Below are 22,995 nucleotides of genomic sequence, written 5' to 3'. Positions count from 1 at the left end.
GAGGGAGTGACAGATTGCCCAACCAAGCCACTTGGACTCTCCCCAGCCTGTCCCCTGGCTCTTGTCTGAGGCTCAGGGAGAGAGCAGGCTCCAAAATCTGCATCACTCAGGACTCTAGGACATGGGCGGAGGACTGTAGCCTTGATATCCTCAACAACCAGGCTGCCCCAAAGGGAAGAAGCATGGACAGGGGAGAGCCAGTGCCCCCAGCTTGATGGGGCCTCTGGGGCACTTGAAGGTAGAGGGTGCTCTGAATTAACTGAGGGTGATCTCTGATGACTGGAGTAGGTGGGGGTGAGAGTTACCAAGTGTGACCCACTTGAGGATTCCAGGGTGGGGCTGCCTGGGGGAAGGGCTCTGTGCACAGCCTGTGGTCAACTGCTTGAGTGGCTTCTAGAACAAAGGCTCTGCATCCCCAGGGATGCCTCACAATCACCTTGGAGTTTTGTTGTTACTGCACCTGCGGTTTTTCCTGTTCTTTTTTTTTGGTGATTAAATATACTTTATTTTAATGCTTAAAAAAATGGCAATACCCAAAAGCTCACAAAAAAGTTGGATAATTTTTTTTTCCTTTTGGACCATTTGAAAGTAGATTATCAGCCTGAAATCTCATCACCCTGGTAGAAATTTGTGTGCATTTCCTGTGAACAAGGTTACGTTTCTATGATACACTCTCCTGTGTAACCATCAGACTCTAGAATTCATCTAATCACGAATGCACTGATGCATGTGATCCCGGTTAAAGACCCTAGTTAACCATGTGCCAGCTGCCCCAGCGAGGCCTTTGAAATAAAAGCTCCAGCTCTGGACGGTGTGCTGTATTCGTCTGTAGTGTCTCTTTAGCTTGTCTCTGAAGCTCTGTCTTCAGTTTGGAACATTCCTCAGGGTACTTGACTTTTAGGACCTGGGCTGTTTTGAAGACCACAGACCTGGTATTGTGTAGAATGTTCATTTATTGTTGTTTAGTCACTAGGTCGTGTCTGACTCTTTGTGATCCCATGGACTGCAGCATGCAAGGCTTCCCTGTCCTTTGCTATCTCCTGGAGTTCGCTCAAACTCATGTCCTTTGAGTCAGTGATGCCATTCAACCATCTCATCCTCTGTCACCCACTTCTGCTCCTGCCCTCAATCTTTCCCAGGGTCTTTTCTAGTGAGTTGGCTCTTCACATCAAGTGGCCAATGTATTAGAGCTTCAGCTTCAGCATCAGTCCTTCCAATGAATATTCAGAGTTGATTTCCTTTAGGATTCACTGCTTTGATCTCCCTGCTGTCCAAGGGACTCTCAAGAGTCTTCTCTAGCACCACAGTTTGAAAGCACCAACTCTTTTGTGCTCAGCCTTTTTTACGGTCCAACTCTCATATCCGTACATGACTAATGGAAAAATCACAGCTTTGACAAGATGGACCTTTGTTGGCAAATTAATGTCTCTGCTTTTTAATATGCTGTCTAGGTTGGTCATAACTTCTCTTCCAAGGAGCAAGTGTGTTTTAATTTCATAACTGTAGTCACCATCTGCAGTGATCTTGGAGCCCAAGAAAATAAATCTGCCTCTATCTCCACTTTTTCCTCCATTTGCCATGAAGTGATGGGACTGGATGCCGTGATCTTTGTTTTTGACTATTGAGCTTTAAGCTAGTTTTCTCACTCTCCTCTTTCACCCTCATCAAGGAGCACTTTAGTTCTCCTTCACTTTCTGCCATTAGAGTGGTACCATCTGCATATCTGAGGTTGGTGATATTTCTCCCGGTAATCTTGATGTCCGTGGTCTGGGTTTGTATTTTCTCACAATCAGAGCAGATTGGCTTATGATGCATCCTTTTAGTGGCATCCAGTCAGGTGGCCTGGTGTCAACTGGATCCCTCTCGGGGCCATCAGCCAGGCTCCCCTTGCAGAGCTGCTCACTTCCCATCCATAATTAATAAGCATTTTATGGGAAGGAACTTGGAACCTATAGACATATTCTACTCCTCACCAAGCCTTGATACCATTTATTGATATCAGTCTAGATTCTGGGCTTTTATTTGATTCAGTGGGCTATAACCCATCAGTGTGATTAATTCTAATGCTCAGATACCCACCCGGTCACTGGAGCTCTTTCAAGTGGGATCTATGGCTATGTGACAGCCCCTGTCACTATTTAGGGCACATCCTTGCTTTTCAGCAGGAGGAGGTGGTCCAGGTTGTGAACTAAAAATGTTGCCTGCCATATCAGTAAACAAAGGGTGTTGCAGCCATCAGTCATTATAGCTGCCCCCACGGTGAGCCCTGAGGAAACTCAGGATGAAAGCAGGATGCCCCCCAACACCATCTAGCAGTCAGCTGCTGCAGCCACCCCCCTCTTCCTGGTGATACACCCCAAGTGGACTTAGGATGAGCAAACACAGGATACTGGCCCTAGAGAGCTGAGGTGCACATCAAAGCAATCCGTGAGCCAGACTCTCGCATCTCCCCCCCACAAAAGCACTACCTTCCTTAGAGGTTTGGTAATCTTTTGATGTTCTGACTACTTGGTCTTTGTTACAAAAAACGCCTATATCCTGGTTCACCTACTTCCCTCTTAGAGCAATCTCTTCGAGCTCTCTGAGGGGCTGTGTCCCAGGCTTAAGTCCTCAGTTTTGTCCACTGAATAAACCATCTCTCTCAACTGTTAGGTTGTATATATTTTTCAGTCAAGAAGATTCATCTTATATCTCCTCTGCCTCAGCCCTGGATTTAGCCATTTCTGGTTTTTTTCAAATGGTGGATAATGGTGTTTAGAAGCAAAATATGATTATTGCTAATGTCACTTCCCCTAGACTCGGTAAATAGAGCTGGGAGACGTGTGTATGTTTGTACTCTCACATGAATACACAAACATTTTCATCTATCTATCTATGTATTATCTATCTATCTATCCATTATCTATCTATTTACCTATCTATCATCTATCTATCCATCCATTACCCATCTATCTGAAACTTTCAGTCCCCTGATACTGCTCATTCCAGTCTAACACCCCAGAGTTCATTCTACTTCTAACTCCTTTCTCCAAATCTCCACCAGTGATGTTGCCCTTCCCCTGAGTTGCCCTCTTCACTCCATCTGGCTCTGACACTCTGGCCTTGGTCCTCTGTGTCCTGCCATCCCACACCCTGCCCACTGCAGATGCTCATATTGCTTTGATGAACCTTACGGATTTAGGACTGAATTTTTCAGGGAAGGAAGGGACACAAAAGAGAAGCATGTTAAAACATACACACGCCGAGTCTAACACAATGTCACACGCATATCCATGCATGCATGCATGCTTCAGTCCATCCATCCATGCATGCATATTCTCACCCATCCATGAACATATGCATTCATCCCTCTGTTCATCCATTTGTCCATCCACCCACCCACCTGTCTGTCCATCTGTCCCAGATCTGTGCTAGGGTCGGGGAATGTGGTTGCACCACCTACATCCGCAAGCCTCATAGCTGGACACAGGCAGCAGTGATGGGGGTGCAAGCCCAACTGGAAGAGGGTTATGGAGATGAGCCTAAAGCAGAGCAAATCCTGTCTTGGTGTTGAACATGAGAGCCAAAGGTCAACTGTGATTCTGCTCAGTGGCCCAGAAGGTGGAAGAAAGTGTCCCAGCTCCACCCTGGGGGCAGCTGGAGAATCTCTAAGTCCTTCCCTACTTGCTCCGGCTCCTTGCTCCCAGGGCACAGGGAGCAGGTTTGAGCTGGGGGTGGGTCCTCACTCTGTGCTCTCCCCTCAGCACCACCGCCACGACCTTCTGCTTCTGGAGCCTCAGCAAATATTCCTGCTCATTGAATGCAGGCTGGGAATTTGGCTTGACGACTCCTCAGGCTCCTCTGAGGTGCAAATGGGCAAATGGGAGAAGATTTTGAAACAGTGACCTGTGTGTGTGAGTTACTATGACTGAGCCTGCTGGTAGAAATCAGCTCCAGCAAAGCCAGTCCTGAATACTCAAGTCCACGTCTCATCCCAAGACTTCGCATCAACTTCCTGTGAGTTGACTGAGCAATGCTAGATGCGGGATTGTAAACAGAATCTTGCCTCTGGGAAAAGACACCTAACATCCCTAAAACATTTAGTTATTGGTTAAGAAGACTAACATGCAATGTAACTGCTTTGTGCTCACACTTGGGTGTGTCTGAGAGCTTCCTCACAGGCCCTAGGCCACAACAAGTGTGTTCCCTTTACTTCAGTGTGTACCTGGGGAGGGGGGATCAGGAGCACAGGGACACCCACCCACCAGTGAAAACCCCCTGAGAAAGATGGGTTCCCTCAGCAGAGGCGGTGGGACCAAGACACAAGGATGGTGGAGCGAGTCCAGATGGCGCTGAAGCTGGTGGCAGGAATGAAAAGGCACAGTGCAGATTCGGGGATGTCCTGGCTTAAATGGCAGTAACAACCTTAGAGGGCATCCCAGCAAGAGCCCATGTCATCGACAAGGAATCTAGTCTGGGCAGTCAGTGGGGTCTTGCCCAAGGGAAGTCACCCGGCCACACAGAGGGGCAGCTTGGGTGCAGGCCCCCCCAGGACAAGTTCCCTATTGCCCTCCCCAAGGTGGGGTGTCCACACCTCCTATTTTGCTCAGGGAAGTCCTCAGAAGAAATGGAGTAACCATCATGGTCAACAAAAGAGTCCGAAATGTAGTACTTGGATGCAATCTCAAAAATGACAGAATGATCTCTGTTCGTTTCCAAGGCAAACCATTCAATATCACAGTAATCCAAGTCTATGCCCCAACCAGTAACGCTGAAGCAGCTGAAGGTGAACAGTTCTATGAAGACTTACAAGACCTTTTAGAACTAACCCAAAAAAGATGTCCTTTTCATTCTAGGGGACTGGAATGCAAAAGTAGGAAGTCAAGAAACACCTGGAGTAACAGGCAAATTTGGCCTTGGAATGTGGAATGAGGCAGGGCAAAGACTAATAGAGTTTTGCCAAGAAAATGCACTGGTCATAGCAAACACCCTCTTCCAACAACACAAGAGAAGACTCTACACATGGACATCACCAGATGGTCAACACCGAAATCAGATTGATTATATTCTCTGCAGCAAAAGATGGAGAAACTCTATACAGTCAACAAAAACAAGACCAGGAGCTGACTGTGGCTCAGATCATGAACTCCTTATTACCAAATTCAGACTGAAATTGAAGAAAGCAGGGAAAACCGCTAGACCACTCAGGTATGACCTAAATCAAATCCCTTATGATTATACAGTGGAAGTGAGAAATAGATTTAAGGGCCTAGATCTGATAGATAGAGTGCCTGATGAACTATGGACAGAGGTTCATGACATTGTACAGGAGACAGGGATCAAGACCATCCCCATGGAAAAGAAATGCAAAAAAGCAAAATGGCTGTCTGGGGAGGCCTTACAAATAGCTGTGAAAAGAAGAGAAGCAAAAAGCCAAGGAGAAAAAGAAGATATAAGCATCTGAATGCAGAGTTCCAAAGAATAGCAAGAAGAGATAAGAAAGCCTTCTTCAGCGATCAATGCAAAGAAATAGAGGAAAACAACAGAATGGGAAAGACGAGAGATCTCTTCAAGAAAATTAGAGATACTGAGGGAACATTTCATGCAAGGATGGGCACAATACAGGACAGAAATGGTCTGGACCTAACAGAAGCTGAAGATATTAGGAAGAGATGGAAAGAATACACAGAAGAACTGCACAAAAAAGATCTTCATTACCCGGATAATCATGATGGTGTGATCACTCATCTAGAGCCAGACATCCTGGAATGTGAAGTCAAGTGGGCCTTAGAAAGCATCACTATGAACAAAGCTAGTGGAGGTGATGGAATTCCAGTAGAGCTATTTCAAATCCTGAAAGATGATGCTGTCAAAGTGCTGCACTCAATATGCCAAAAAATTTGGAAAACTCAGCAGTGGCCACAGGACTGGAAAAGGTCAGTTTTCATTCCAATCCCAAAGAAAGGCAATGCCAAAGAATGCTCAAACTACCTCACAATTGCACTCATCTCACACACTAGTAAAGTAATGCTCAAAATTCTCCAAGCCAGGTTTCAACAATACGTGAACCGTGAACTTCCTGATGTTCAAGCTGGTTTTAGAAAAGGCAGAGGAACGAGAGATCAAATTGCCAACATCTGCTGGATCATGGAAAAAGCAAGAGAGTTCCAGAAAAACCTCTATTTCTGCTTTATTGACAATGCCAAAGCCTTTGACTGTGTGGATCACAATAAACTGGAAAATTCTGAAAGAGATAGGAATACCAGACCACCTGACCTGCCTCCTGAGAAATCTGTATGCAGGTCAGGAAGCAACAGTTAGAACTGGACATGGAACAACAGACTGGTTCCAGATAGGAAAAGGAGTACATCAAGGCTGTATATAGTCACCCTGCTTATTTAACTTATATGCAGAGTACATCATGAGAAACGCTGGACTGGAAGAAACACAAGCTGGAATCAAGATTGCCGGGAGAAATATCAATAACCTCAGATATGCAGATGACACCACCCGTATGGCAGAAAGTGAAGAGGAGCTAAAAAGCCTCTTGAGGAAAGTGAAAGAGGAGAGCGAAAAAGTTGGCTTAAAGCTCAACATTCAGAAAATGAAGATCATGGCATCTGGTCCCATCACTTCATGGGAAATAGATGGGCAAACAGTGGAAACAGTGTCAGAGGTTATTTTTTTGGGCTCCAAAATCACTGCAGATGGTGACTGCAGCCATGAAATTAAAAGACACTTACTCCTTGGAAGAAAAGTTATGAGCAACCTAGATAGTATATTCAAAAGCAGAGATATTACTTTGCCGACTAAGGTCCATCTAGTCAAGGCTATGGTTTTTCCTGTGGTCATGTATGGATGTGAGAGTTGGACTGTGAAGAAGGCTGAGCGCTGAAGAATTGATGCTTTTGAACTGTGGTGTTGGAGAAGACTCTTGAGAGTCCCTTGGACTGCAAGGAGATCCAACCAGTCCATTCTGAAGGAGATCAGCCCTGGGATTTCTTTGGGAGGAATGATGCTGAAGCTGAAACTCCAGTACTTTGGCCACCTCATGTGAAGAGTTGACTCATTGGAAAAGACTCTGATGCTGGGAGCGATTGGGGGCAGGAGGAGAAGGGGACGACCGAGGATGAGATGGCTGGATAGCATTATTGACTCGATGGACGCAAGTCTGAGTGAACTCTGGGAGATGGTGATGGACAGGGAGGCCCGGCGTGCTGCGATTCATGGGGTCGCAAAGAGTCGGACATGACTGAGCGACTGAACTGAACGGAACTGAATGGCCGGTGGCCACTCACTCTCCGCAATGTACCAATTCAGATAAGTTGCATAGTTGCCCACACCCATGGTGATCCTCTTCGTGACACAGTTATGTGCATCCTGTGCACCCTCTCACCCGAAAATAAAAGCATACGTGGATGGGCCTGGAGATGATGATACTAAGGCAAGTCAGAGAGACAAAGACAAACACCATATGATATCACTTATCTGTGGAATCTAAGAAACTGAGACAAATGAACTTGTTACAAAAGAGAAACAGACCCACAGACATAGGAAACCAACTTATGGTTGCCAAAGGGGAAAGGTATTGGAAGGGATAAATTTGGAGTCTGGGACTAGCAGATACACACTACTATATATAGAAATATAAACAACAAAGTCCTATGATATAGCACAGGAAACTATACTTAGCATCTTATAATCTTGTAATGGAAAAGAATCTGAAAAAGAATATGTATATATGTGCAACCGAATCACTTTGCTGTACACCTGAAACCAATACAATATTGTAAATCAACTATATTTCAATAAAAAACTTATAAAATACAAGCACATATGTGTTTGTGTGTGCATACACACATATACAGGACTATGAATGTATGTCCATATCTAGCTTCTACATAAAACCCTCCTCACCACCTCTAGGTGAAAGGCAGGGTACTCCATGGACTTTGCCGACCCTTCCTTCTCCTAAGGGTCATCCCAGAGAGGCCTGTGCCATAGTATGCAGGTCTCCTCCCCTCCCATAGCTGCACAGCACTCGTTATGCGTCAATGAACACACTGTTGCCTGCCACGTCCGTAAACAGAGGACGCCACAGCCACCAAGCCATCACCTTACAGCTGCCTGGATGGCGAATTCGGAGGGAACTCAGGATGGACAGGATGCCCACCATCAAACCAACAGATGCTGCACACACCCCCAATGGTGCACCCGGAGGACACTAAGGATGAGAAAGCCCAGGATACTGGCCCCGGGTAGCTGAGGTGCATATCAAAGGAATAACTTCAGGGAGCCCAGACTCTTGCACTTTCCCAATACACGGAAAAGCACCGCACTTCCTAACTTCAAATGCTGCTTTTCCTTAATTAACTGTAATCTTCTGATGCTCTGACTACTTGGTCTGTGTTGTGAAAACTCCCACATGGCTCTTCCCTTACCTCTTTGGAGCTGTCCTTTGAGCTATCTGAGAGGCTACCTCCTGGGCTTAGGCCCTCAGTTTTGCTTGCTAAATAAAACATAATTTTCAACATTTGCGCTGTGCACTTTTTTCAGTTGACACATATGTGTCACTGGCAGCATTTCTGCCAGTGGTGGGGCTTGACCCCTTCTCCTGGGCAGGTCTGGAGCCATGAGGACACGTAGTTGGAGAGGGAGCTGAATGGGGGAGCTGAGGGGTTCACAGAGGCTGAGGCCAGCCAGTGCCCTGTGGTGGGCCTCTGTATCTGGTCAGGGACTGTGCCTGCCCAGATGGGCAGCTTTTCAAAAAGATTTCCTAAGGCACCACAGTGTAGGCAGCCAGGACCTTGCGAACAGTTACGGTCTGGGGACCCAGGACGGAAGGATGGTGGCACTCTGAGGGGACCAAGAGGGTCTCGGGCTCTGACAAGTTTTTCAATAGTGGTCAAGGTGGCCTGGAGGTGAGGACTCGTCTCACTGCCTAAAATGAAGAAGCTGGGGTCACTTGTGTGGCAAATACTTACTGAGTGCCTGCTGTAGGGATAGACAGCACTGTTGCTGGGTGTGTGTCTATGTGGGTGTTCATGTGTACACATGTATGCAGGTCTCAGTGGCAGAGACAGACAATTAACAGATGATGAAACAAGAAAAATTATCAGATGTTAATAAGCATGGTGGTAAATGGGGGCTTCTTTAAACGGGAAGGTCAGAGAAGGCTCCTGACAGATGAAGTGACAGCTTCACTCATATTTTCAATAAGCAATGTCTTTAAGAAATTTGAATGGATTCCGGATTTGCAAATGTGAGAAATTGTTAGGCGAACAGTCTTCCTGCTTGGTTCACTGACAGAAGTCAAAGAACCTTGAGGAATATTTGCAAGAATGCCTCCTTTCCCACAACAGGCCAAGCCCTGACCCCGGAGAGCCAGTCTGAGGGGCGAATACCTCCCAGCAGCAGCAAGCCACTCAGGTTTCCTTAAAAGACTGAATTAAGGGACTTCCCTGGTGGTCCAGTGGCTAGGACTCCGTGCTCGCAATGCAGGAAGCCTGGGTTTGATCCCTGATCAGGGAACTAGATCCCATAAGCCACAACGAAAGATCCTGCATGCCACACCTAAGACCTGGTGCAGCCAAATAAAAATAAATGTAAAAAAGACTGACAAGTTCATATCTCTGAGACTGTACATTAGGAAACCATTTAAGAGTCTAGCTATTTCTGAAAAAGCCCAATAAAAAAGAAAAGTAGCAAACATACTATGAAATTATGTAGCACAGAAATGAAATTGTGGAACGTCAGGAGAAGGCAAAGGCACCCCACTCCAGTACTCTTGCCTGGAAAATCCCATGGACAGAGGAGCCTGGTGGGCTGCAGTCCATGGGGTTGCTAAGAGATGGACACAACTGAGCGACTTCCCTTTCACTTTTCACTTTCATGCTTTGGAGAAGGAAATGGCAACCCACTCCAGTGTTCTTGCCTGGAGAATCCCAGGGACGGGGGAGCCTGGTGGGCTGCCATCTATGGGGTCACAGAGTCGGACACGACTGCCGCGACTCAGCAGCAGCAGCAGTTGCACAATGAGCAGTGCACTGGGACAGTGCAGGCCTGGGACGTCAGTCACTCAGTGGGGGCTGCCCAAGAGTCCTCAAAAAAGCCCCCCTCTCTGTCTCATTTCCTCTTTGTTCCAACAGCCTCTCAGGCTCCATAACCTGTCTCATCCAATGGAGAAAAAGTAAGCTATTGCTTTATAAAAGGTTAAAGAACAAAACTGATTATTTTCATCACAAATTTCAGGATAAGCTGTTGATTCTTGCTCTTCATGCCTGATTTGCGTCATCTGCATGACTGTGCATCATGGTGTTCTGATTTGATAAGAGTGTGGGTTTATGCTGGCAGTCAGGTTCAAGTTCAGATCCTGGCTCTGTCCCTTCCAGGCTGAGGGATGCTGAGAGCTGATTTAATTTCCTGAATCTCAGTTTTCTGCCATTGGTGATGATAATGATAGCTTCATAGCCCTGCTCAATACAGATCATATTGTAACACGTGTGTGCTCAGTAGATGACATAGCTCTAACTCCTGTCAGATGCTGCTGTCCTTCCCCATCTCCAGCGAATCTTGATCCCCTAAGAAGGCCAGCCTTCCCTGCTCCAGATCCCAGTCAAAGGCTGTGTGGGAGAATGGTGTGAGCACTCATCCCAAGAGGGCTGACCTTTGCTCCCTGGCTCCTACCAGGTCAAGTCTGGGCACTGGTGTCATGGGCCCCAGGCAGGAATGTCTCCCCTGGGGTGTGTGTGGAGGCACATGTGCTCAGCACCACACCTGCTGGTCCTGGATTGGCTCTGTTGGTACATGCAGCTCCATCTGGCCAGCACTGAGCTACGGTTTGGAAGAGAATCAAAAAGGAGGATTGGGTTGGCTACACCAACAGGATGTTGCAATGTGAAGGAGAGACAATATAAAACATACATGAACCCTTCGTGAGCAGGGGCGCAGGACAGGGCTAGGTGTATAGCAGCACATTATGGCTGGAAGACAGAAAAGGGAGTCCCAGGAAACAAGAAAGTGCCTGGAAGATTATAAAACAGGAAGGACTTCAGAAAACAATCCCATAAGGTTGTTTATGAACTCCTGGACTTCTCTTTCTTCAACTCTGGGCTGGGCGAGTATCAATCTGATCTGCCCTAATCAGTACACCAAAGGTCCTGAGGAATTACTGAATAGACTCCTGCTCAGGTTACAGACTGTGTAACGTGTGGCTTAGGCAAATAGGACAGCAAAGGCTTTGAAAACCACAGCCCAGAGAAGGCAGGTTGAAATTTACAGTGTGAACCTACCTGCTTAACATGAAAAGTCAAGATTTTTCATAGATTATTAACAAGACTCAGAGTCTTGTAATATCCAAAACGTCCAGGATGCAATCCAAATGTCCTTGACACGTGAAGAACCACAAAAATTCCCCATTTTCCCAGGAAGAGAACGGTCAAAAGACTACCAACTCTGAGTTGGTAGATGTCAGAATTATCTGACAAACATTTTAAAGAAGTTATTGTGAAAATGCTCCAATCAGTGATGGAAATGTTAGAAATTAAATATACAGTAATTGGAAGAAAAAATTCACTGAGTGGACTCAATAGTGGATTGGGGATGAGAGAGAATAAGAGTCAGTAAAATTTGAAGACAGATCAACAGATGGCCCAATCTGAAGAAGAAGGAGAAGAAAAGATTGACAAAAGGAGAATTTCAGTGACTTCAGACAGTATCAAAAGTGTAATACTCATGTCATCAGAGTTCCAGAAGGAGAAAGAGTACAGAGCCCTGAAAAAGAAAAACAACAACAACAACAAATACTTGAAGAAATAATGACTGAAAGCTTCCTAAACTGGGCAAAACTTCAGACCTATAGATTTAAGAAGCTCAGACTAATGAGGATAAACCTAAAGAAACCCCTGGCCAGACACAACAAAATCAAATTGTTGAAACCTAAGGACAGAGGAAAACTGCTGAAAGCAGCCAGATGAAAAGTGATATGCTGAACAGGGGAATAGTAAGTCAAGTGACTATGGATTTCTCATCAGGAGAAGAAGGGGAAACAAGATTTTTAAAGTGCTGCAAGAAAAGGATGATAAACAACTGATAGAATTCTATATCCATTAAAAATATCCTTGAGGTATAAAGGTGAAATAAACATATTCTCAGATGAAGAATAAGTAATGGAATTCACAACCAGAAAGTCTCCCTAAAAATTAAAAGAAAATATTTGGATTGAAAGAAAATGATACCAGAAAAATGTTGGAACATCAGAAATGAAGGAAGCACAACAGAAATAGTCATGATTTGTATACATATAATAGAGTATCCTTTTCCTCTTGAGTTCTTTAATATAGATTTGAAGATCCACATTAAAAATATTATATTGGCTGATGGGGTATTTAAAGTATGTAGATGAAATACATAAGAAAACTATACCATAAAGGAGAGAATAAGGGAGCTATTTGGTAGCAAGGATTTTGAATTGCACTTGAATTCCAAAAGGGATTGCTTAAAATATGTATATTGTAATTACTTGAGCCACCACTTAAAAACTCTATGAAAAGATGTTAAAATCATAAAAATTAAATTAAAATAGAATCTTAAAAATTCAAATAACTGAAACAAGGAAAGGGGAACAGAGGAACAAAAAACACAATGGGAAAAAGCAAACAAATAATAAAACAGGAGACCAAAACTCAAACAGATCAATAATTACATTAAATACAGATTATATAAATGTAGCAGTTAATAGAAATTGTTACAGTCAATAATACCTATTTGCTGTGTTAAAGAAACTCACTGTAAATATAATGATACAGGTAGGTTAAAGATAAAAGGATGGAAAATTACAGATCATAAAAAATTTAATCAAGATCAATTTCAAGAAGCTTTATCAATATCAGGCAAAGTAGACTTCAGACCAAAGAAAACTGCCTCAGATAAAAAGAGATATTATACAATGATCAAAGGATAAATTCAGAAAGAAGGTGGAATAGTCCTAAATGAATGTGGATTTAACAATAAGACTTCAAAATACTTAGAAGAAATAGAAACAGCCATAAGTATAATTGCAGGGCTCTAAACTTCTCTCGCAGCAGCTGAAAGAACAAGTAGACAGAAAATCAGCAAGGGTATAGAAAATCTGAACAAAACCATCAATCGACTGGATCTAACGGACATCAGCAGAACACTTTATCCAACAAGTACAGAATACACATCTTTTTAAAATGCACAGGGAATATTCACAAAGACAGACAATATGCTCACTCCTTCACAAAACTGAAGGCATTTAAAATAATTTAAATCATACTAATTACGTTCTCAGATCATAATGCAATTAAACTAGAATCAGTAAAGAAAGACAGCAAAGCCACGTTACACAACAGACTTCTAGATAATTCAGTAGTCAAAGAGAAAATCTCAAGGGAAATTAGAAAATATTTTAAACAATGAAAATAAAAATGCAACCTATCAACATTTGTTATACACAGCTAAGCAGCTCTTAAGAGGGAAATTTATAGTCCCCAAATACATATATTACGAAAAAAATCTCATATCAATAATCTAAGCTTTCACCTGAATAAAGTAGAAAAATCAGTGCAATATACCTAAAGCAAACAGAATGAGCCGAAACTCTAAAGGTAAGAACAGAGACCAATGAAATTTAAATCTAAAAACCAACAGGGACTAGCAATTAAGCCAAAACTGGTTCTTTTAAATGATCAATAAAATTGACAGAACTTTAACAATGCAGATCAAAAAAAAAAAGAGAGAGAGAGACAGAAAGAAGAAAAGACACTAACTGCTGAATCTGAAAAGAAAGGGCATATCACTAAAGTCGCCCTGAGGTATTAAGTTACAAAAGGGAAAATTATAAACAATACTATGCACATAAATTCAACAACTTTGATGAAATGGAACAATTTCTCAAAATAACAAGCTACCCAAAACTACTTATTTCTATTTTCTATAACTGTTAAAGAGGCTAAACTTATAGTTAATACACTTCTGTAAAGGCAGTATCTGATTGCAGATGAATTTACAGATTTTGTGAATCTACCAAACATTTAAAGAAAAAATATCACCAATTATATACAATTTACTGGAAAAAATAGAGGGCTGTATGTGTGTGTGTGTGTTTGTGTACATGCACATAGGCATGCTCAGTCATGTCCGACTCCTTGCAATCCCATGGACTATAGCCCACCAGGCTCCTCTGCCCATAGAACTTTCCAGACAAGAATATTGGAATGGGGTGCCACTCCTTTCTCCTGGGATCTTTCCAACCCAGGCACTGAAGCTGCGTCTCTTAGGCCTCCTCAACTGGCAGGTAGATTCTTTTACCGCTAGAGCCACTGGGAAGCCCTAAAGGAGACATAATTGTCTCCAACTTGTTTATGAGACTAGCATTACACTGGGACCCGAACTAGACAAAGACAGCAGCACAGAAACAGAAAACTATATTCAATGACCTCCACGGCAATGGATACATAAATTCTCAACATAATATTGCCAAATTGAAATAGCAAAAGAAAACCTTTTAATACACCAAGAGAAAGTGGAATTAAACCCTGGGATGCAATGATTCCCTGCAATGATATCCCTGGTTCAACATTAAAATATCATCCAACATAACCTACCATATTAATGTCTAAAGAAGAAAAAAATCCACATGATCATATTAACTGATGTAGAAATGTATTTGATAAAATTCAACATTCATTAATGACAGAAATTCTCAACAACAAAAAATACAAGGAAGCTTCCTCAATCTGATAAAAATACCTACTAAAAATCTATAACAAATATCTTACTGGTGAAAGATTTCTGACTAAGAGTGATAACCAGGGAAGCGTTTCCTCTCTCATCATGTATGCTCAACATCATACTAGAAATTCTAGTTAGTGCAATAAGAAATAAAAGGCATAGAGATTAGAAAGGAAGAAATAAACCTACCCCAACTCACTGATTATATGACTATCTGTGTAGAAAATCCCAAGGAATCTAAAAACCTCTTAGCACTGATATATGAGTTTAGTAACATCACAGAATACAAAGTCACAAATATCAGTAACTAGCAATAACTAGCAATGAATAATTGCAGACCCAAATGAAAACACATACACATGTGCACATGTGTGTGTGCGTACACACACACACACAATCATTTACAATAGCTTCAAATGAAATATTCAGGTATATATCAGATGGCGATTGCAGCCATGAAATTAAAAGACGTTTACTCCTTGGAAGGAAAGTTATGAGCAACCTAGACAGCATATTCAAAAGCACAGACATTACTTTGCCAACAAAGATCCGTCTAGTCAAGGCTATGGTTTTTCCAGTGGTCATGTATGGATGTGAGAGTTGGACTGTGAAGAAAGCTGAGTGCCAAAGAATTGATGCTTTTGAACTATGGTGTTGGAGAAAACTCTTGAGAGTCTCTTGGACTGCAAGGAGATCCAACCAGTCCATCCTAAAGGAGATCAGTCCTGGGTGTTCATCGGAAGGACTGATGATAAAGCTGAAACTCCAATACTTTAGCCACCTGGTGCGAAGAGTTGACTCACTGGAGGCAGGAGGAGAAGGGGATGATGGCAGGAGGAGAAGGGGACGACAGAGGATAAGATGGCTGGATGGCATCATGGACTCAATGGACGTGAGTCTGAGTGAACTCCGGGAGATGGTGATGGACAGGGAGGCCTGGCGTGCTGCGATTCATGGGGTCGCAAAGAGTCGGACACGACTGAGCGACTGAACTGAACTGAAACATGTATACAACGTTTATGCAGAGAATTATAAAATGCTAATAAAACAATCAAAGAAGATATAAATATATGAAGACGCATACTGTGTCTACCTAATACATGGAAAAAGATGTGTAAGTACACTCAACATTGTAAAGTTCATGTATAGACTTCATGTAATACCAATAAAAATCCTGGCAGAATATTTTTCAGATATAGACAAGCTGATTCTATAAATCTGTATGGGAAAGCAAAAAAAAAAAAAGACCAGAAATATTGAAAAAGGAGAATAAAGTTGGAGTGATGCTACCTAATTTTAAGACTTATTATACAAGTGACACTGTCAAAAGGACAGGTGCATATTTCAATGGAACATAATACAGAATCTCCCACCAACAAAAATCTCCCAAACCCACACAAATATTGCCTATAGGTATTTGAAAAACGTAAAAGCAATTCAATGATGAAAGAACAGTCTTTTCAAGAAATGATATTGGAAAGTCAGACATTCATTCTAAATAAATGAAACCCTGATCTGTTCTCCATCATTATAGTTTTGCCTTTTGGATAATGTCATATAAATGAAACCATACATACACTACATAACTTTTTGAGACCTGATCCTTTCATGCAAGTTGTTACATATATCAGTAGTTTGTTTTTAATTCCTGAATTGTATTTCATAATATACTATTTTTTTTAATCAAAGGACATTTGAGTTGTTTCCAGTTTGGGGCAATTATGAATGCAACTTCTATAAACATTTTACATAGAACTTTGTGTGAACACAGATTTTCATTTTTGGGGGGCAAATTTTCTCAATCTTGACACTACTGAAATTTCGGACTAGCTGTTTCTTTGTTTGGGGGCCTGTGCTGTGCGCTTTAGAAGGCTTAGCAGCACCCATGGCTTCTACCCAGTAGATTCTAGCAGTATTCAGACTACATTCCAGTTGTGACAATCAAAATATCCCTAAATCTAGCCAAATGTCCCCTGGGGGCAAAATCAATCCTGGTTGAGAACCAGTGCTCTAGGGTAAATACTTAGGAGTAGGACTGCTGGGTCATATGGCAAGCGTTTTTAAATTTACAAGAAGAATCTTGACAAGCTGTATTCCAGAGTGGTTGTGTCATTTTTATATCACCAACAATGTGATGTAAAATTTGCTTTGCACTCTCACCAGCACCTGGTATTGCCAGTATAATTTTTTCTGACTTTCTTATAGGTGTGTAGTGGTTTTAATTTTCATTTCCCTAATGGGGTTTACATGGTATTCTTCAAACTGAGAGGGTCCTGGTTTATTCCCTGCCTCCAAAGAGTATAGTGGTTGTTGAAAATTGCTTAAAAATTTAAAGTAATTCCTCTCATTAATTTATCATAGAACTAATGCTTACAAAGGTTTTCAGTATTTGGCAGAGGAGGAAAAGGGAGACCCAGGGAGACTGAGTTGGAAAATACCTTTCTGTACATTCACACAGAAAGATACCTGATGGCAAACGTTTATTAGTCTGTTGTTAACGAACGCTGAGATCTGAAATGACACTCCCTTGAAACACATCCTGGCACTAGACTAGAAAACAAAGAGGCCTCATTTTATCACCCACAGAAAAGAGCAAGAACCCAATTCTCTATAAGAGCAGAAAGAGGCTTCTGAGCTAAGGGGTAGGAGGAAAATCAGGGACCAGGAGACCTGGGAGGCAGGACACCTGAATTTGAACTATAGCTCTTCCACTCAGCAGATTACCCTGGGCAAATAATTTTTATCCTGACTCCAAATTTCCTCATACTTTAAATAAGAATTATAACCTTTATCTCACAGGGTTACGGTGATGACAGAATGAGATAGTGTGTTTGAAAATGCATAGCATGCCTCAGGCAATTAATACATGTTGAGTTAATGAATAGATCTTTTTCAGTCTGTAAAGGTGGAGTAAGAAGTTGGTTGAACATATTTAGTCTTTGGATTTCATATAATTGTTTCACTTCAAATTAGCAAACTTTGACTGAGTGCCAGGAAGTTGATAGCTTTCTGATTTAACACCTTTCACATCATTCATATCATGAATTTAAAGAGAATTTATACTCAAACTATCCATCAAGGGTGAGACAGAATAAAGAGAAATTCAGATATGCAAGGACTCAAAAAAATCTATCTGCAGTGTACTCTTTCTTAAGAAGCTATAAAACTTGTCATAGTGTATTTTCTGGTAAACTGCAGGGTGCTGGACTCAGACAGGTCTTGGTCTGCATCCTAGCTCCACCAGTTACAAACCAGAGGTAAGTCAATTAATCTCTCAGAACATTAGTTTTCCAACATATAAAAGAGGGTGATGCCTAATTTATAAAGTGCAGATAAAGTGTGTAAGGCAGTGGCACTTAGGTAGTATGTAAGGCAGGTAGGTGCCCAGCAGAGGTTCATGGCTTTCTTTCTCCAATCCTCATTGCCCAGCACCATAAGCTATTTTTCTGTTCCATTCCTACAGGTCTAGGCTCTGGAGGTCAAGGTGCAGAGTATATATAAACTCATGGGACATATAAACTCATGGAAGGGATTTGCTCTACAGTCAGAGACTCCTGAAAGCCCCTAGGGCTCCAGCGTTTTCAAGACTCACAGGAATGAATTTCTAAAGGTGGAATATCAGACACTCAGATGAGCCAGCGTGAGTGTCATAACCACTAAACTATGGACAGGGAGATGAACCATGGAAAGTCAGGGAAACTATACATTTCAGGTATTTGGGATAGGCCTTTACAACATACCATATAGGCAGCAGGCATGCCAACTCACAGGCTGAATGTGCCAATGTCTTAATAAACATTATGTTTATAGCTGTAACAGCTTCTTTCCACTTTCAAACCCATGATTTCACTGCCCAGTGCCAAAAGAATCAGAGAATGTGGCCAACTGCTTTGATGGCCACATAGCCTTCTTACTGTGTATTTGTCCCTTTGCAATGTGAGAGTTGGACTATAAAGAAAGCTGAGCGCCAAAGAATTGATACTTTTGAACTGTGGTGTTGGAGAAGACTCTTGAGAGTCCCTTAGACTGCAAGGAGATCCAACCAGTCCATCCTAAAGATCAGTCCTGGATGCTCTCTGGAAGGACTGATGTTGAAACTGAAACTCCAATACTTAGGTCACCTGATGCGAAGAGCTGACTCATTTGAAAAGACCCTGATGCTGGGAAAGATTGAGGGCAAGAGGAGAAGGGGATGGCAGAGGATGAGATGGTTGGATGGCATCACCAACACAATGGACATGGGTCTGGGTGGACTCTGGGAGTTGGTGATGGACAGGGAGGCCTGGCGTGCTGCAGTTCATGGGGTCACAAAGAGGCAGACACAACTGAGCGACTGAACTGAATGGGACTTTGCCCCTCCTTTTATTAAGGATGGAGTCTATCTGCCCAGAGGCTGGCTCAGCCATGGGACTTGCTTTGGCCAAAGTTTCCATGGGACATTAGTAAATGTGATGCAAGTAGAGGCTTGAGCTGAACCTCCACTATGTAGGCTGCCCCCTCTTATTGCCCTCATCCATACTGTAAGGGTCCTGAGTCTTCTCAAACATGAAATCTAGATGGAGGCTCAGCAAGAGCCAGAGTTGTGAATCAGGCCATCCTGGATGGTCCTGTACCACCCAGACTAACTGCCAGATGCTGCAGCCCCAGGAGAGGCTCCAGAAAATTCCAGAGCAGAACGCTGACTGCAGAACAGGAACAAATCCAGTATCTCTGTGTTAAGCCACCCAGTTTTGGTGTGGTTTACTCCACCACCACGGAAAACCGATCCAGCCCAGCAGGGGCCTTACTACCAAATGCATTTTACACCTGAACAACAAAGATGCTCCAGGAGCTTGGGAGACATGCCCAAGATCATGCACCCCAGTCTGGGACTCTTAATGCATGACATCTGAGTCTGGGCGTCTGGTTGGGATCCACCAGGAAGACCCCTTTCTTAGTTCTCAGTTGCCATTGAACCAGATGAAGCATCCAGAGGTCGTCACTAACTGCTTTTATAGCTTTTACCAGTTGTTTTTCAAGTAATGGATTCCTCCCATTGCACACACACCCTCTTCCCCCAGAGTGTCCGTAGCGGGGTTTGGGGCTGCACCTGTCAGGTGGTGATGGGCAACTTCACTCGGACACTCGTTTCCATTCAGACCCGCATGACTTGGGGTGGAGTTATTTTCCTCTCTCTTCCATGTCTTCCTTTTCCTTCTGGGCACCAGCCCTCTTACCCATGTCCCCACTAGCAGCTCTGGTGATAGGCAAGCTGAGTTTACCTTTGCTGGAGGGGATTGCAAACTCCAGTAGCAGCCCTTTTGGAGGTAGCACTTCACAAGTCTCTGGAGGTGCAGTAAGTAGCACAGAATGTCTGATTTCTCCTGCTTTAGCCACAAGAAACAGGCATGTTGTGATTTGCGAGTAGGAGCATGGGAAAGAATGGGTCCTGTAGCTCTGAGGGCGCCTGCGCGGAAGCCCCCCGCCTCTGCCTGGCCTCGGCTCTCACAGTTCTCACCGCATCTGCAACTACTGGTACAGTTGCCATTCAGGCTTTCTCACGCATCTGAGCTCGGCGGAGAGCTCACGCTGGTCTTGCCTTCCTGGGGTCTCGAAGAGCGTCCTCCCTGTGGTCACCAGTTCTAAACAGCCTATCCATGATGGCTCTCTGGCTGGTGGTTCGCCCTGACTGGACCCCAACCTGGTCTCCACCCTTCTCTCTGAGCGAGTCGTGGACACGCGTCCCTGCCTCCAGGGTCTCCTGCTGGGGCTCCGCCAGTGAGCCTTGGGATTGGCGACTGCGAGTCTTGCGGGAAGAAGGCAGGAGGTTGGTCAAGTGCACCCTTGAGTCTGACCCTCGCTCCCTTCCGACCTCTTCAGATGTTTAACCTGGTTCTTTCTGGGAAAAACTGCCGGGCCAGTGTCCATGCTGGGAGCAGCAGTGCAGGGTCTGTTCCCATCCGTCCTGGGGCCGGAGGGCCAGGGTCTGGGCAGGAGTGGTGCTGGACGTGTCACTCACCAGGGGCCAAGCTCCAGCATGAGGCTTACCTGCTCCGGAACCCTGCTGGCCCAAGTTTCATGGCGGTTACTTAAAAAGACCACCACCGTTGCCTGGTGGCCCAGGGGTTAGGATTCCAGCAGCAGCCTGAAGCTTCAGAGCCTGGTGAGTGCATGGGCAGCTTGGGCCCTCCCCAGGCTGGCTGGACAGTGAGTCCCTCTCTGCAATGCAGGGGGCATGCTTGAGCTCATGAGATGTACACGGTGACTGTGTACACTTTCTTCCAAACATCCAGCAGGGTCCTGTCATCCCCCGCCCCCCGCCCCACCTGCCCTGCATCCTTGGTAGAATCTAAGATCTGAAAGCAGGAGTCCTCCTTGTGTCGTCCCCAGCTTGGGGGTCCCACATCACCCCCATCACTTCCCATGCCATCAGGGGGAGGGCTGGGGCAGCACTTACCCCCCGCCCGAGCCGCCATTCTTGCTGAAGTGTGTGCGTGGCTCGCTGGAGGCCAGCTTCAGCAGCTCCGTCCATTCCCGCTCCCACTCCTCCTCCGTGTACACCAGCCCTGACTGGCACAAAGCGGGGTGGGGTTAGGAGGTGGCGTCCACCTCTTCACCCCTGCACCCACATCAGTCTGGCTGAGAGCCCGACTTCCCGGCTTGGTCAGCCTGGGCCTGTTACTGGCCAAGGACTATCAGCATTTGCTCTGGACAGAATTTGTTCAGAACCCCCAATCTCCAACCTCTATGCTGTCAGAAGTGCACTCAGCAACAGTGGTCATTCTCAGGGGCTAGAGTGACCAAACGCAACCTGCACACATACTGGGCTGGGTGCTGACCACTGACCTGTGTGCAGGGACCCGGGCAGACCCATCTTTAAGGGCTTCCATGCCAGCAAAGGGCCAGTGCTCACTAAGGTTCTGGGATAAACATTCTCTTTGGACTGAGCACACACCCTGGGGCCATGGCAGGGCCAATCAGAGGCTGCACCAGCAGTGACCTCACAGGTGACTAACTCACCATTCACGTTGGGACAGCCTTGTGAGTGAGGGTAGGTGCTTTTCATAATCACACTAGGACAGGTGAGGCAAGTGGATGTCTGGTCACTGTGGGCAGGGGCTGACTGCCGGAACGGGTTCCTCTTTAGTGCGTTTGAGTAGGGGATGGAGCCATTGCTGCCTCATCTCATAAGACAGACTTGATACTGGGGCCCCAAATAGGACCCCATCTTGGCCTGGGCTGTGCCCTGGCATGGTCCCGGCTCTGCCATGCTGACAGGTACCCACCTCCTTGTTCTGCTGTGTCTGCTGCCACCTCCACCTTCGCTTCAGGGCCTCCCTCTCGGCCCCTGTCCTCATCATGGTGTAGAGAGCTTTCCGCAAAACCAGGTCCCGGTCGTGAAACCCCCACATTCCTGCAGCCAGGAGGCCCGTGAGGAGCAGAGAAGAGGAACGATGTGAGAGCAAAGTGGACGTGCTGGCTGCTCAGCTGTGTCTGACTCTTTGCGACCCCATGGACTGTAACCCCCCAGGCTCCTCTGTTCATGGAATTCTCCAGGTAAGAAAACTGGAGTGCACAGACATTCCCTTCTCCAGGGGATCTTCCTGACCTCAGGATCGAACTCAGATCCCCTGCACTGCAGGTAGGTTCTTTATCATCTGAGCCACAAGAAAATATGTGAGGAAGGGGCAAAACAGGAGGAGCTGAGACCACCACCGCCTACCAGCCCCGGGCCCCACAGCTGTGTGAACAGACAATGCAGTAGTGAGATACTCAGTTCTCACGATCAGCAAGCAGCTCCCCTCTGCCCTCCCTCCTGATGTTTCCTGCAGGTGCGGGCACGGAATGAAGGAGCACAGCCCCTTCTTAAAGCAACAGCCATTTCACTGAGTCTCGGGGGCCCTTCGCAGGCTGCCCTCAGCCTCTCAAGGTTGGCTCTGAGGGATGTCATGTTTGTGGTCTGACCTTGTGTTGGAGTGGGAGAGAGCCTGTGGGGACAGTGGGTGATGTGTCCTCACGCAGGGCCCCAAGCCAGGATGGCAGTCAGACCCCAGTTTCATCAAGGGTCTACTGCATCTAATATCTGTAGCCCCGAGGCATCTCTGCACACATCTGGGCCCCGGGAGAGCACCTGCTTCTGAGGGAAGTGCCCCACCTGGGCCAGGGGTCATAAGAACAACCCAGCATCTCTGAGTACATCCTTGGGGAAGCTCAGAAGTGGTCAAGAAACCCAATCAGTGGAAGAAGTGCCATGAGAGATGCAGCTCTGGCTACAGGGAGAGA

At 44.9% G+C, this 22,995-nt stretch overlaps 1 protein-coding gene across 1 annotated transcript in view; it reads right to left on the bottom strand.

Moving 5' to 3' along the window:
* OTUD7A (OTU deubiquitinase 7A) overlaps positions 1-22,995 on the bottom strand; it is a 162,195-nt gene that overhangs the window by 24,019 nt on the left and 115,181 nt on the right. Inside the window, exons 6-7 of the mRNA XM_052659938.1 lie at positions 21,999-22,126; positions 21,170-21,282 (exon numbers count right to left, since the gene is read on the bottom strand). Of these exons, the coding sequence (XP_052515898.1) occupies positions 21,170-21,282; positions 21,999-22,126 (241 nt within the window). The remainder of the gene's footprint in view (positions 1-21,169; positions 21,283-21,998; positions 22,127-22,995) is intronic.

Source organism: Budorcas taxicolor, chromosome 21 (assembly GCF_023091745.1).
Source record: "Budorcas taxicolor isolate Tak-1 chromosome 21, Takin1.1, whole genome shotgun sequence".
NCBI classification, from domain to species: Eukaryota; Metazoa; Chordata; class Mammalia; order Artiodactyla; family Bovidae; genus Budorcas; species Budorcas taxicolor.
This window is presented reverse-complemented; position numbering and strand designations above follow the sequence as displayed.